The following is a 14,436-nucleotide window of genomic DNA, read 5'->3' as shown; positions in this document are numbered from 1 at the left end:
CACACGTCTCTTACCGATGATATGTGCTTACCTCTCAGTATGTTCAAGCTTTCCTATGATATTATAAAATATATACACAGTTCGAAAAAGTAGTGTAAATTTCTGTTCAATATGATGTACATAAATGGAGCGTCACATATCATATAAGTTAACATTATATATCATGTAAAGTTCTGAGACATTTCATGCAATGTAGCAAATGTTGTTTACAAAAGCCCATTGTTGTAAACAACACTGTTTGCAAGTTGCTCGGATGCGTGAAATGAAATACAAGTTTACGTGAATGAATGTTTATACCACTATTAAAAATTTTATCTGTGTATATCATAATAATTTCAAGGGATGAACCAGCCTGCGGCTGAACATCTTCTTAATAAAGGAAATCAATCAATTCATTATAACTTCTTCCGAAATGTTGAATATCGGACGGGGTGGTCGGCTTGAAGACGATTAACTGAATGAATCGATGAGAAATTTTTCCAGACCTGGGGACATTTTTAAGGTAACCGAAAGATGTATTTGAGAGTGTTCAGACTGTGATTTTTAGTGTTTCTAGACTATTTAGCCCAATTAACACACAAAACAACTTTTTTTTTAACAAGACTGTTTTATAAATTCAGTGCCAACATTTCAAAAGGGCGTAATTTCATTTGTAAATATAAAACCATTTGCATTTGTCGTCGATTTCTCGCAAATGAAAGCTCACCCATAAAAATGAATAGCACCAGCAGGTAGATGAATGTTTCCTGTACCAGCTAGCATTGGTAATTTGGAGGGGTAGGCTTTAATTTGCGAAAATTCGACGGCTAAAGCCATTGTTTACAAAAGCAATTACGCCCCTTTGAAATGTTGGCACTGAATTTATCATAAGTTATGCACATCCAATTTTTCGATTTACACTTCCCCTCATCGAGCTCATTTCGTAGATACTCATATTGCATGGGTTTAGATGCATATTCCCTGTCCGGGGGCCGCCATATTGGATTTTGTTCCGCCATATTGGATTTTGGTCCGCCATATTGGATTCCAAAATGGCGGCGGATGTCAATTTTCCACTTCACCTCATCGAGTTCATTACGTAGGTACCCATATTGCATGGGTTTAATGCTTATTTTTAGTCCGGGGGCCGCCATATTGGATTTTGTTCTGCCATATTGGATTTTGGTCCGCCATATTGGATTCCAAAATGGCGGCGGATGTCAATTTTTCGCTTCCCCTCATCGAGCCCATTGCGTAGATATCCATATTGCATGGGCTTAGATGAATATTCCCTGTCCGGGGGCCGCCATATTGTATTTTGGTCCACCATCTTGAATTCCAAAATGCCGGTGGAAGTCGGTTTTTTACTTTGACTGAAATACCAAACTATTGATTTTCCGTTTGGTTTTTTGTAACCTCAAAATCAGCTAAGGTTAAAATCATCCTTGGTTTTGTGCTTTGTGATTTTGCTACTCTCAAGATCAGCTAAGATAAAATCAGCCGTGATTTTCTGTTTGTGATTTTGTTGATCTCAAGATCAGAAGTGATTTTTGGCCGTACCTGATTTTTGATTTTTTGATTTTTTCCATCACTGTTTACTACATATTAAACGTTTACTGTCAAATGGTAGATTTTAAATGTTGATTGATGAATGTGAATTTTAAAATGTAAAGTGCAAAGTGATGATTTTTTAGTTTTATAAGACACATAATAAATGATAAATGTTTGCCTATTACTTGCTTTCATTTAAATTATAATAATTCAATGTTTTTAAACATTGAATTTCAGCTACTACATGCTGACAACTAATTTTCATTTCAGATTAGAGAATTAGAACGTTTCATATGGAATGTTAAATTGTTATATGTTCAATGTTAATGTTTACCTAGTAAAATTTCAAAATTTAAAATAAAAGTGCATACGTACTTATATCGAGACATTAAAATTTCAAAAATAAATTTTCAATTTAATAATTTAAATTCAAAATATCAAATAAAAGATTTTTTTTTTTTCAGTGCAGTTGTTTTGGTGAAAGTTGCCTGGAAATCGATGTTTGATGCCATTTTTAAATCCAAGATGGTGGTTTCCGTACAGAGAAAAACTTGGAAATACTGTCACATACCTCACAATATGGGTATTTTTGGAATCGGTGTGGCGTGAAGGGACCGAAAATCGATGTCAGATGCCATTTTTGAAATCCAAGATGGCAGCTATCGGTCACAGAAAAATTGGAAAATACTGTCGAATACTCCACAATATGGGTATTTTTGGAATCATGCCCAAGTAACAATTCAGTAACCATTTAGCATCCACTCTGATTTATGATGGTTTTATAACGGTAATGAACAATCCATTTAGTTTAAATATAGCATTTCAAAGTGTAAAACATTCCTGCTTAGTAATTCAGCTTTTTGCTGTTTTAAAAACCTTTTATAGTCTGGCAAGAAAGTCAAAAACTGTCTTGCTTTAAAAATAAATTTAAAACAGTTTTCAATCCCTCCTTAAAACTGTTCAGTAATTCAAGCATAAACGTCTTTAGCGATTGTTTATTAATGTCATGATAAAATACTTTATAAACGTGTTCTATCATTATAAAAGCAACGATAAAACCATTAGGTTTTGCATTAGAGAAAAAAGCATTTATTGTTGCTTTTTAGGCTTTTTAAAGTGCATCATTAACTCCCCAATTACTCTGTTTACAAATTGAGCTTAAAAGATGGTTCCTAATAGTTAATAAATGCCAAATTTATGACAAGGAAATCTCGAAGGATAGATGATAAATTTACTTCTTTAGAAGAACCAGCCTAACAGCAACGACTGACCATCTGTCGGAGAAGAGTAAAGTGAGCGGGGCCCTCGAACTCATAAAACATTGTCGAAAGTTGAAAAACATACCAGCCTTCTCCAGATCTTGCGATGACAATCGGAATAACAACCGATAGCAAACCACTGAAACTGTTAGTTAGCGGAGATTAGCTGGTTTCCGATCCAAAGCAGCGATTTTATTCGGCGAAAGAATCAACTCTTTGATCATTTCATTCAAGCGTACATCCCTGCATCATTGGATGGTGCACTTCTGTAACCATCCGGAAGAAGGGGATCTTTTTCGGGAACGTTTGCGCTTCCAGCTGTTCGAAATGTGAAATGTTGTAAAACAGTATCGCAAACTATCTGAGTAACCATCGGGATAAAACCGCCTGGAAGAATCCTGGATCTCACAGCGCAACTATCGAAAGATAAACAAACTTTGACGTTTAACTTTTTGCAGGCAACTTTGCCTCCATAAATGCTGCCATAAATCTGAACGGGTGAGCATCAAGCAAAATGGCTTTGGATAAATACAATTCAGCCTGCAAGTTTTCTTCATAAAAGCCATTTTAAAACCTTATTGATTTGTTAAGGAATTCTTGAAAGCAAAACAACTTTTTCACAAATGACCCATGAAAATCAACTTTTATGCCACCGCCATGTTACAATTAGTTTGCTTGTTTTTTACAATCTTCGATTTTCAATCAATATTTCCTTAGATATAACTATATTTTGGTAAATTTAGCAATAAGCAATCATTTAAATGCGAAAATAATAAAAAAATCTTGGTCAAGCTCGATCTTAAAAATATACTTTTTTTTTTTCAATGTTAAATAATTAGTCAAATCGACGTTTTACGAGGGTGGACTTAATTTTTTTGATGTTTTCACGTACATTTCACATAAAATTTAATATGGCACTTAAAACAAGGCCGCTTAATGAGAACTATTGCAATAAATTTGGATATTCAACAAGATTTTTATACCATCAGTTTCTATTTTACTAATTTTGATAAGATCAGATTCATAAATCCTTTTCTATCTTGATTGATGCTTTCCTAGTGGATTCAGCATGCGGCTAGGAGAAATGGCTCGGAAAGGGTTTTTATTGTTGCTAAATAGCTTTTATTGTAGCTTTCAAATGGTTCTCAATGCGTTCGTCATACAACCTTTTGCAGTAAATCAATCTTGAAGAGCTTCGAGAATACACCCTTCAGAACCTTCTCCAGCGTGGGCTAACTAGACATATTCTAGCCTTAATGAGGTTATGGTGGATGCATTAATGACAAAATAGCCTTGACCAGGGTTTTATGAATGTTGTTTTATAGTTGCTTTGCAGTATTTCATAAAACTTAAAATGTTACTTGGGTGGTGACGTGTAGTCGGATCTGAAATCGACGTCTGACACCATTTTTAAATCCAACGTGGCAGTTAGGGAAATACTATCAAATACCCCAAAATATGGGGTAACGTGTAGAGACCGGAAATCCACGTCTGACGTAAGTTTGAAACACAAGAAGGTGGCTTTAGGTTTTAGAAAAACTGAGAAATACTGTCAAATAGTCCGTAATATGAGTATTTTTGCAATCGGGAGTTCGTGGAACCGGAAATCCATGTCTGACCCCAATTTCCGTAAAATCCATGATGGCGTCTTCCAGTTACAAAAAAAAATGGAAAATAATGTCGAATACTCCACAAAATGGGTATTTTTGTAATCAGGGTGACGTGTAGGAATCTAAATTGATGCCTGATGCCATTTTTAAATTCAACATGGTGGCTTCTGGTTACAGAAAAACTTGAAAATACTATCAAATACCCCACAATATGGGTATTTTTGGAATCGGGGTGACGTGTTGGGACCGGAAATCGATGTTTGGCGCCATTTTAAAACCAATATGGTGGCTTCCGGTTACAGAAAAACTGTAAAATACTGCAAATACCTCACAATATGAGTATTTCTGAAATGTTGATGACATGTAGGGACTGAAAATCGATATCTAACGCCATTTTGAAATTCAAAAGCCATCTTCCACACACTTAGAAAAAATCATGTAAATGTAGGTGCTCTGCGACTGATATATACGAGCGTTAATTTTGACATAAAATTGAGTCATAACAGACGCAAAATTCAACTCAATCAGACGTACTTTTCGTCGAGCAACGAACTTTTCAGTCTCACTGCACTTAATTTTACATAACATATTTGTTTGCGTCTTATCCTTTAGGCCAAAGATGGATTCCGTAACGTGTAAAATAAATTATTTCTAGGTGTGCAGTTTCAAAAAAACTTTTAAATGTTGTGAAATACCACACAATATCACCCCCATTCCAAAAATACCCATATTGTGGGGAATTTGACAGAATTTCCCAGTTTTGCTGTAACCGGAAGCTACCATCTTGGATTTCAAAATGACTTCAGACATAGATTTCCGGTTCCTTCACGTCATCCCCATTCCAAAAATACCCATATTTGACAATATTATTAAAAAGCTTTTTAACGAAGTAAATCCCAAATAACGAGGTTTTTTGTTACGCACCGATTCAATTTACGAGCCTCCAGTTTGGTTCGTAAATAGAGGTTTCAGTGTATACTTCTTGCAGCAATAAAAAGGTGATGTTTCACTGCATACTTTGTTGGTAGATTGAAAGCGTAATAGTGCGAATTGATGTACAATTATATTTATATTAATAAACATAGTTTTTTACATTCAATTAAATGATGATGATGGTCCCACCTCTTACCCCTAAAAAGGTTTGAGCTGGACGATTCATCTTTAAGATAACTAAATATGACATTTTAACCAGGTTGGCAAACAAAATCGAACTGGTTTCAGTTACAGATATAAATTCCCTCTAGAGTTTGCAGTTGCTTCACAGCGATATAAATTTGGAAAAGCTCAGGCGTCCACCTCTTAGTTCGCCTTTTTGTCCACCTAAAATATTCATAAGTATTACAAGCAATCAAGTTAATGAACAATTAACAAAGCATCCTATTACACTAGTAACCCCGCAATATGATGCTATTAAAGTGTGTTGTTACTTCGTACGTGAAGTTTACGGTTTTCAGAGTTGATAGGAAATGCTATACTGATTATTATTATTATTATTTAACTTTATTAGGGAGGCTTTCAGCCTTGGGCTGGTTCGCCTCCAATGCTATACTGATTTCAAAATGAAGCTTTAGTGCGCTAGAGTACGGCGCTGAGAGTGCGGCCGGCACTAGTATTGCCTAGTTTGAGATCACCAGTTTTTACACATTGAGGATGAATTCTAGTCCCAAGCATCGTCTATTGGTTGTATGTGTAATTTCAGCTGATGTGGCAATAACATAAGATAAACCATGGGTGGTCAATCATGTTCATCAATTCTTAGCTGATCTGGTGTGCTGTAGCTCTTAGCTGTACTAAGTGTTGAAGGTCTGTAAGAAGTACGCCTTCGTTTTGATGCTTTCGACGTTTTTGGCTGAGGCAGCTTTGGCTCTCTGTGTGAAATTTATATGCCAAATATACCTTGATAGCTCTTATTGTAAGCTACTGAATACATAATCACACTTTTTTTCACTAGTTCGTTTATTTACTAGGCTCAGTCGTGTGTGACACTTTGCGGAGCCAAAAATCAGTAATGTTTGTATCAACATTTGAAACAGCAGTAGTTCTAGGTTAGTATTGGGTACCAATTACTCGTGGTGGGCTTGAGATTAATGGGACACAATTTCGATTGGAAGGAGCGGTAGGAAACTGCTTTCTGACTCTTCCTTCAGATACTACTCTAGACTAGACTACTATCCTGGCTGGGCAAGGGCAAGTAGCTCAGAGACAGGAGGAAAATAAGACTGGGACACAATGGCTGGAAATTGTTTGGAAAAGAGGGGGTAGGGAAGATCACGGGTTCCCAATACATCTCTTACTTCACGGAAGGGTTGTCTACCTCGGACCACTAGGGTATCCAACAGTCATGCTCTGGAGGCGTCATTACCCGGGCAATCTCAAACTGCATGATCGATGTCATCATAACCGGTTCTACACCTACATATTTTGCTATCAACGAGGTTTATTCTGTAGAGATGTGCCTCTAGCGAGCATTGGTTGGACATAAGTCTTGACATCACGCGAATGAAGCCCCGACATACATCCAGACCAGGGCTCTACATTTTCGAAGCTCTAAAATGAACTCGAGTTTTGTTTATCTCATACAAACGTGTTCAACGCTTCATTTCTATAACGCCTTGCTAGACTATCAGCAAGAAATGATAATGAAAAAGAAGCACGCTTAGAAGGAAACGCTGGCTGTGGATCTTCTCGTCGTTGCTTTGCTCATCGCTTTCAATGTAAGTAACGTCGATTTTCTAGTTAAACGAAACCTCATTATGGCTTTCAATTCCCTTTCACGAACACTCTATCACCGCTATTTCAATTTGTTTAAAATGCGTTATGTCCCGTTATCGTTAATTATTTTAGATAAATATGTGGATGGAAGATAAATTAAACATATTACGTGTAATCTTCAAGTGTTTTTACGTGAGAAATGCTTTAAATATGTAATTTCATTTTCCGTCATATACGTCATGAAACCTCTGTTGACGTATTTCATGAAAGAGAAAAATATCAAAGTCGAGCACTCTTTCGCTCATCCGTTTCACCGAAGCTTGAAAGGAAGACCAATGGAGCGACGGGAGAAAGAGAGACGTTGACACTGAACATTTGTTTGTGCACGCCGACTGAGGTTCTAGAATGCTGCGAAGCTGTTCGACTTTAACAGAAAAAGAAAGCCAGCAATCTCTTCGTCGCATCGATTTGGTCGATTGAAGCTGATATTGTGACGCCCTGATCTAGACCATTGAACCACGCTCTCGAAGAAATATTTGGAATAATGGAATGTAACCACCGCCCAAGAGAATTACTTGTCAAATCTAAATGCCAACTTAAAAGAGAACGCTGACGTACGAATGGGAAAAATTCATCATGTGAAATTCTTCTATCATAAATCTAGCCATGTTGTGCACCCACCTTTTCGAGAGAGTCTGCCTTGTGTGGGGATGTGTGGGGACCCATACCAAAGGTAATCATATGTGATCTTTCGACCAGCAAACTCATCTTCTCCCTTAACTTTGAAAGGAAATAAGATTAGTGCCTACCTTGTTTCATCGACCGAATAGCCTCAATCGAACTGAGACTATCCGAGATCTATGGGCATGTCAAAAATCATCCCCAATGCGAAGTTGATTGCTGCTAGCTCAGCAACATAAACGGAACAAGGTTCCTGAAGTTTCCGAAAGGCGGTTGAGTATTCATTGAAGACACCGAATCCAATGGAGCCATCAATGCGTGATCCATCAGTGAAAAATCTTCTATTGCAATTGACTTGTTGGTACTTTCAGTAAAAATACGGGTAATTGAGATAGGTCAAAGTTGATCTGGAACTCCTTGAATAGCCTGTTTCATGGAGAGATCATAGTCAATGGGGGAACTGTAGTCAATGATGCAAATATTCGCATCAATTAACAATCACTACCAGTATTTGAGAGATACAACTCACAATGTTCATTTTCGTACCAGGCTCTCACTACGAATAGGGAAGAGGCAATTACAAAAATATTCCGACTCAACTCAGCGGGAGAACAGACAAATCATGAGAATATGTTCATCAACACAGAAAAAATTCTGAATTTTAACTATCGCGTAAAATCTCCCTTCGTTTAATTTTGAGCTATACTTGACTCAAACAGCGAAATCGTTTACAAGCTTGCATACAATATTGCTAACTTATGTGATATAGCACTTAAATTAACATGAAATATCGTGAAAATTTATGCCAAATCTAGCGTTAAATTTATGTGCGCTATACCTAGCAGAAATTTACATGAATTTTTCAAATGGTGTAACCAGACTCTCTCTCTCTCTCTCTCTCTTTCTCTCTCAGTCATTGAGCTTAGTCGATCTGATTCACCATGAATCTAACTCGAGGTCTGAGTCAGAGTGTGGAGACAAATTGGGTCAGAGTGAGTCTACCTGTTCGGTGAAGCAGTTGTGACTGGGTGCTTTTTTTTTTTATCATCGACTGTATTTGTGCGTGTGTGATGATGGCAAAGCGTAAGTCGCTAAAAGAGTAGTCAGTGTTGAGTGTCGTGAAGAAAGTACTGGCGGAGGGAGGATCAGTTTTTCGGTGCAATGCTGATCCCGACGCCAAATGCATAAATGAGCAAAAAAAAATCATATCGAAGAACTACAAGCGGCGCATGGTGTCACACCACGTTGTGGTGGCCTAAAGCTTGGGGTTTTGCGAAAGAAAAGACGCTGGAGAAAGGCCATCCACGAAGAAATCCAATGCGAGCGCGAGTGTAAAATTATTGGTTGACACCAACAAAACAAACATTATTCTTGATTCCCGGACTAGAATTGTACCAAAACTCTTCTGAAACCACTATACCAGGCCGCCGGGGAACCCTTTACAAGAGCTTATATTTCAAGCCTGGTTGAGAAAGGGGCAAGTGAAATTAAACAACTTATTAGTAAGCGTGCAAAGGGGCGACACCTGAAGATAGATTCAACGTCACGCCGGGGTTGGCACATTTTTGCCATACCATGGATGAGAATAAGACTGTTGAAGTGGGTGAAGACAGAGGTGAAGACAGCAAATCTGCATCAGTAAGAATAACAACAATAACCTTCACCAATGAAACAGAACGCTGACTGAATTAAATGAAAAATAATTTGGCTCCGCAAAGCTACCGCATTTGAGCCTTGACAAATAAATGGATTACAAAAAAACGCTGACTGCGGCAAGCAGCGATAAAAATCCTCTTTCCCTCTCTTTGTCGTGTCTCCGTATCCGTACAGCATAACCAGTAAAATCCTGCTCAACCATTGACTCAGTCACTCAGTGATTTAAGCCACCTGAAACTCGAGCGGAACTCACTCAGTGCCCAAGTTTCCTAGTTAACGGCTTGGATTTGCTCATTTCATAGAATGAACGGATAAAGACGTAAACGAGCCATACTCAAGAACTGAAAGAATAGTCGTTTTATACAGTTTAATTAGGTCTTCCGGGTGAGCACCCCACCATGTCCCGGAAATTGATCGTAGAAAGTTGATCATCTGTGACACTTTCGTTTCAAATACGTAATGTGGGTAACCCAAGTGCATTTTGAATCAAACCAGGCTCCAAGGTATTTGAAAGTTAAAGATTGGGTAATGTCTCTGTCCAAAAGATTTAAACGCAGTTGTGCTGGAAACCACTTCCTTGTAAATACTACCAATTCAGTTTTTGCGGTGAAAACTCGATACCTCAATTTCTTGCCCAGAAGGACAGATTATTTAGGGAATTTTGCAATGGTCTTTGCAAGATTTCTGCTCATGAACCTCTCAGAGCAACCACGGCATCGATTTCAAGCTGTCTAAGCGTGCATCGATTATCCAAGCAGTTATTAATATCTTTGACATAGAAATTATAAAGTAAGGGACTTAAACATTGCCTTTGGGGTAAGCCCATGTAGCTAATTCTAGAAGTTGTCAGTTGACCTACATTGAAGGTCATTTGTTTTCCTGACAATTATTTAAAATACCAGGTAATCCACTACTGTGCAAATTGTCTGACAGTTTGTCTATGAAAACTGAATCAAATGCGCCAAAAAGACTGAAACCAATTTCTTCTTGTGCGCAAAGGCTAGTTGAATACCAGATGAAAGCATCGTTAGACAATTGCTTGTTCCTTTACTCTTAAGGGCACCCACATTAGATCCGTTTGAGTTTCGTTGACGTAAATTTGACAGTTAGACAATAGATTTTGCCGCAACGCGTCCGATCCGCATCTAATGTGCGTGGGCCTTTACGGAAACCAAACTGCGTATTTGAAAGTAGATTGTTTGGTTCAATTCAATGTTTAAGTCTTAATAAGATATTTTATTCTAATAATTTCCTCAGGCATGATAACATAGAGATCGGACAGTAAGAATTGTGATCAGATGTTGGTTTCCCAGGTTTTTGAATAGCTATTACTTTAACCTGTCTCCATGCTGGTGGAACTATTTATATTGAATTCCATAAATGAGCGATATCGGGGAGGTTTTTTAGAAGGTCAAATTTGATCTTATCGCTTCCCTGAGCAGTGTTATTCGATGAAAGAAATGCCATTGAAAATTCCAGCATTGTGGATGGTTCATCCAGAGAACCGTTACTTCGGGCTGTATCCTTTAAAGTTGGTTGTGCTGATGCAGAGTCTGGACAAACCTTTTTAGTGAACACTTAGTAACACTTACCGTGCCGAAATCCAATTTGGTTGCAATACTTAAATAAACAGGGACAGAATCTTGATTTTCAAATCTGGAATCAATATTCCGTTTATCAATTTCATTTTCATTCATAATCTCATCTGGGAACTGATTGTCAAGCAATATTTAACCGGCTTACATGTTTATTGATTATTATTATTTATTATTTATTACCACAGAAAAGAGGTTCTTAACGAAGCTGATACCATAGACGACGGCATTGGAGCTCCCGACTGGAAGCTGGTGCTATGCTTGCTAGTACCATGGACTTGTATTTGTCTAACCTTGATCAAAGGTATCGTCCACATGTAGTTATACTATAGCGTTTTCACTCACACACGCACACACATTTCAATTTGCAGGAATCAAAAGCTCCGGCAAAGTGGCATACTTCCTGGCAATCTTCCCATACATTGTGATGCTAGTGCTGCTCATCCGGGCTTGTACCTTGGAGGGTGCCGGCCGGGGAATGCTGTACTTCATCAAACCACAGTGGGATCGAATCTTCGAAGCCAAGGTGTGGTACTCGGCTGTGACTCAGGTGTTCTTCTCACTAACTGTCTGTTTCGGAAACGTTATCATGTACTCGTCGTACAATCGATTCTCGAATAATGTCTACCGGTGAGTATCTGGGTTCTTCATTGATCTTTAATTTATCATCTTATTTCTAATTACAGGGATGTCACCATCGTGTCCATCCTGGACACGTGCACTTCCATGCTCGCTGGACTTATAGTCTTTGGAATCATTGGCCACTTGGCTCATGTTCTGGATGCCCCGGACATTGACAAGGTCGTCCGAGGCGGTGCTGGACTAGCATTTATCACCTATCCCGATGCAATAGCAAAGTTCACATTATGGCCACAGTTTTTCGCGTGTGCCTTCTTCCTGATGCTGTTCGTTCTCGGAATCGGAAGCAACGTTGGAATGGCAACGACCATCATGACCGTGGTGCGGGATCGATTCCCCCAATTGAAGCCGTCGCTGGTGGCGTTCGTGATAGCGATCATTGGGTTCGGAATCGGAATAATCTACACCACTCCAGGCGGACAGTATTTGCTCGATTTCTTGGATTTCTACGGTGCTTCGTTTGTGGCACTGGTGTTGGCTGTGTTTGAGATGATAACGTTCTCTTGGATCTACGGAGTTGGGCGAATCTGCCGGGATATCGAGTTCATGTTGGGAATCAAAACCGGACTGTACTGGAGAGTATGTTGGGGATTTGTGACACCTATTTTACTGACTGCTATTTTGATCTATCACGTAGCAACATACAAACCGATTACCTTCAATGGCTACGTTTACACGGATGGAATGTATGGTGAGTTGTTTGATTTACAGTTTCGTTCGTCTGAAATTGCTAACAAATATTGGTCTTTAGCTTTTGGATGGTGCGTCTTTGCGGCCGGCGTTCTTCAATTGCCGGCCTGGGCTGTTTATGCGCTGATGAAGAGGAAAGAGCCAAGTTGGAAGGATCGAATCTTGCATTGTTTCAAACCGATGCACCACTGGGGACCAGAGGATCCAGAACTGAACGCAAAGTACCACGAGACGGTATACAAGTACGAACAGACCTTGCCCGTTGACAGAAGTTTGCTAAGGAAAATAGTTGACAATGTCTTCCATTAGGTATAAGTGAGAGTAAGATTAGGACAAATTAGTTTTTAAGCAGAACGACAGATTAGAAAATATCATTTTTTATGACTTTGAAAATATGCAAATATCAGTATTTCTGTCTTGATCATGGCAAAACTCAAGTAAGGCATTAAAATAAACTGATTCGATCTTATTGAATCAATAAACTTAAACAATAAAATATTTTCCTGAATCTATTGGAGTAATTACGAGAGGACTAGGGGGCTATAGCCAAGCATGGAAGATTTCAATCACTCGCATTATTCATGGTAACTGTCTTCTTTACTTTAAAGTGTAGCTTGAGACTAGATGAGACTCACCCTATGTGGCTCAACCAAGACTCCCGGATATCTAGCTCAGTAGCATGAGACCCCTGAACTGTGTCACAGGGCCGGCATGCTACTTGGTAATTTGGAGGGGTACGCGGAACAAACTGTGCAGAAACTGTGGGATTTCTTACGTGATTGTGAAATTAATTGGAAGCTAAAGTGTGGGTGGAAAAAGTCTAAAAGTTTATTAAAATGGAACTATGGTGCGGATGGTTTTATTGGGCTATTATGGGGTGTGTTCTGTGGGTTTTTGCTTCCTTGGTACGTACCGGTGGTGTTTGCTGGACGATGGCGGTGATTATGTTGGGCAGCTGTTGTTTGACCGCGATGGCGATCCGTGGCTTAATCACTCCGTTGACAATGGCGGATCGGTGTCTTAAGCTGGTCTGGAAGATGGCACCTGGTGACTGGAGCTATGGTCACTACAATGGCGGGTTTGAGGCTTGGGTTTGCGCGTTGCGATGGCGGTTCGCAACCAGGGAATATAGCAATCCCTGTGCAGCTACTGAAGTAGCCTTTCCGGTGTCAACGGCGTCTCCCTTCGTTGGCGAACATCAGCTGACCGTGACAAGGCCACCTTGGTCGAGCCGAGAAGGGTCTTCCTCCTTAACAATTAGGACTACCGAGTCCGAGGATGCTCTCCTTTGTGGCAATTATTAAGCCGGAGAGTTGAAGGTCCTTGACATTTAGACCAAGACAGTCGAGACTGACTTGGTCGAAAAGTGCCGATCGTGAGGATCTCCGTGCACTCCACTCACGTCTTCTAGGCACAAACGCCGGTTTACTTCTCGGCAATGGTTGACCATCCCAGCTATCAAAAGCCCTCCTTTTCCCATCCAGTTTTCAATTCGTTCCTTATTATTTCCTCCATTTTCCTTCCTTGTAGCTTATCACCACCCATCCATATCATCTCCTTCGCCTATTGAGTTTTTCTACCACAGTTGATTATAACACCCTTTCGATCCTGTCACATTCAATTAAGCTTTTAAACAAATATCATTTTCAAACTACCTACTAAGACAAATTTATACATTTTTCAATAACAGCAATTTTACCTACAATCCTACTAATCCTACTAACCCAACACTGACACTAAACAAACACTACAGTTTCCTAAAACAACATGCACAAATTAAAACCTAGGACATTGTAACTAAACGGTTACAAGCTTTCAGTCATTACCACTCGCATGAAAACTCTCCAAATGAAGTCTGTTGATTGTTTATACCGATGAATTCCCAAATGAGCAAATTAAAAGGCTAATGATTCAATCAAAATGACAATCACTGTATGCAAATTAATTTGAAATCATTTGAAGCATGGGATCGATTGCGTTTTTCAATTTTTTTTTCTAGGACAAAATAAAAGCTGGCTAAAAGGTAAAAACGTTGCAAGGTGGTGACGTAATGGAAATCGAAAA

The 14,436-nt window shown here is 38.9% G+C and overlaps 1 protein-coding gene across 3 annotated transcripts in view; it reads left to right on the top strand.

The window, feature by feature from the left end:
* Nucleotides 1-12,914, top strand: part of LOC135697726 (sodium-dependent nutrient amino acid transporter 1-like) — a 48,352-nt gene extending 35,438 nt beyond the window's left edge. For all 3 annotated transcript variants that reach the window (XM_065217524.1, XM_065217523.1, XM_065217522.1), the window contains exons 3-6: nucleotides 11,232-11,347; nucleotides 11,415-11,673; nucleotides 11,730-12,373; nucleotides 12,434-12,914. In XM_065217524.1, the coding sequence (XP_065073596.1) occupies nucleotides 11,232-11,347; nucleotides 11,415-11,673; nucleotides 11,730-12,373; nucleotides 12,434-12,681 (1,267 nt within the window). In that variant the 3' untranslated portion in view covers nucleotides 12,682-12,914. The remainder of the gene's footprint in view (nucleotides 1-11,231; nucleotides 11,348-11,414; nucleotides 11,674-11,729; nucleotides 12,374-12,433) is intronic.
* Nucleotides 12,915-14,436: the final 1,522 nt, after the last annotated feature.

The sequence above is a fragment of the Ochlerotatus camptorhynchus genome, unplaced genomic scaffold (assembly GCF_037179485.1).
Source record: "Ochlerotatus camptorhynchus isolate MF236.1 unplaced genomic scaffold, CSIRO-AGI_Acam_v1.1 ptg000077l, whole genome shotgun sequence".
NCBI classification, from domain to species: Eukaryota; Metazoa; Arthropoda; class Insecta; order Diptera; family Culicidae; genus Ochlerotatus; species Ochlerotatus camptorhynchus.
The sequence above is the reverse complement of the archived record's forward strand: the minus strand, read 5'-3'. Positions and strand labels throughout refer to the sequence as shown.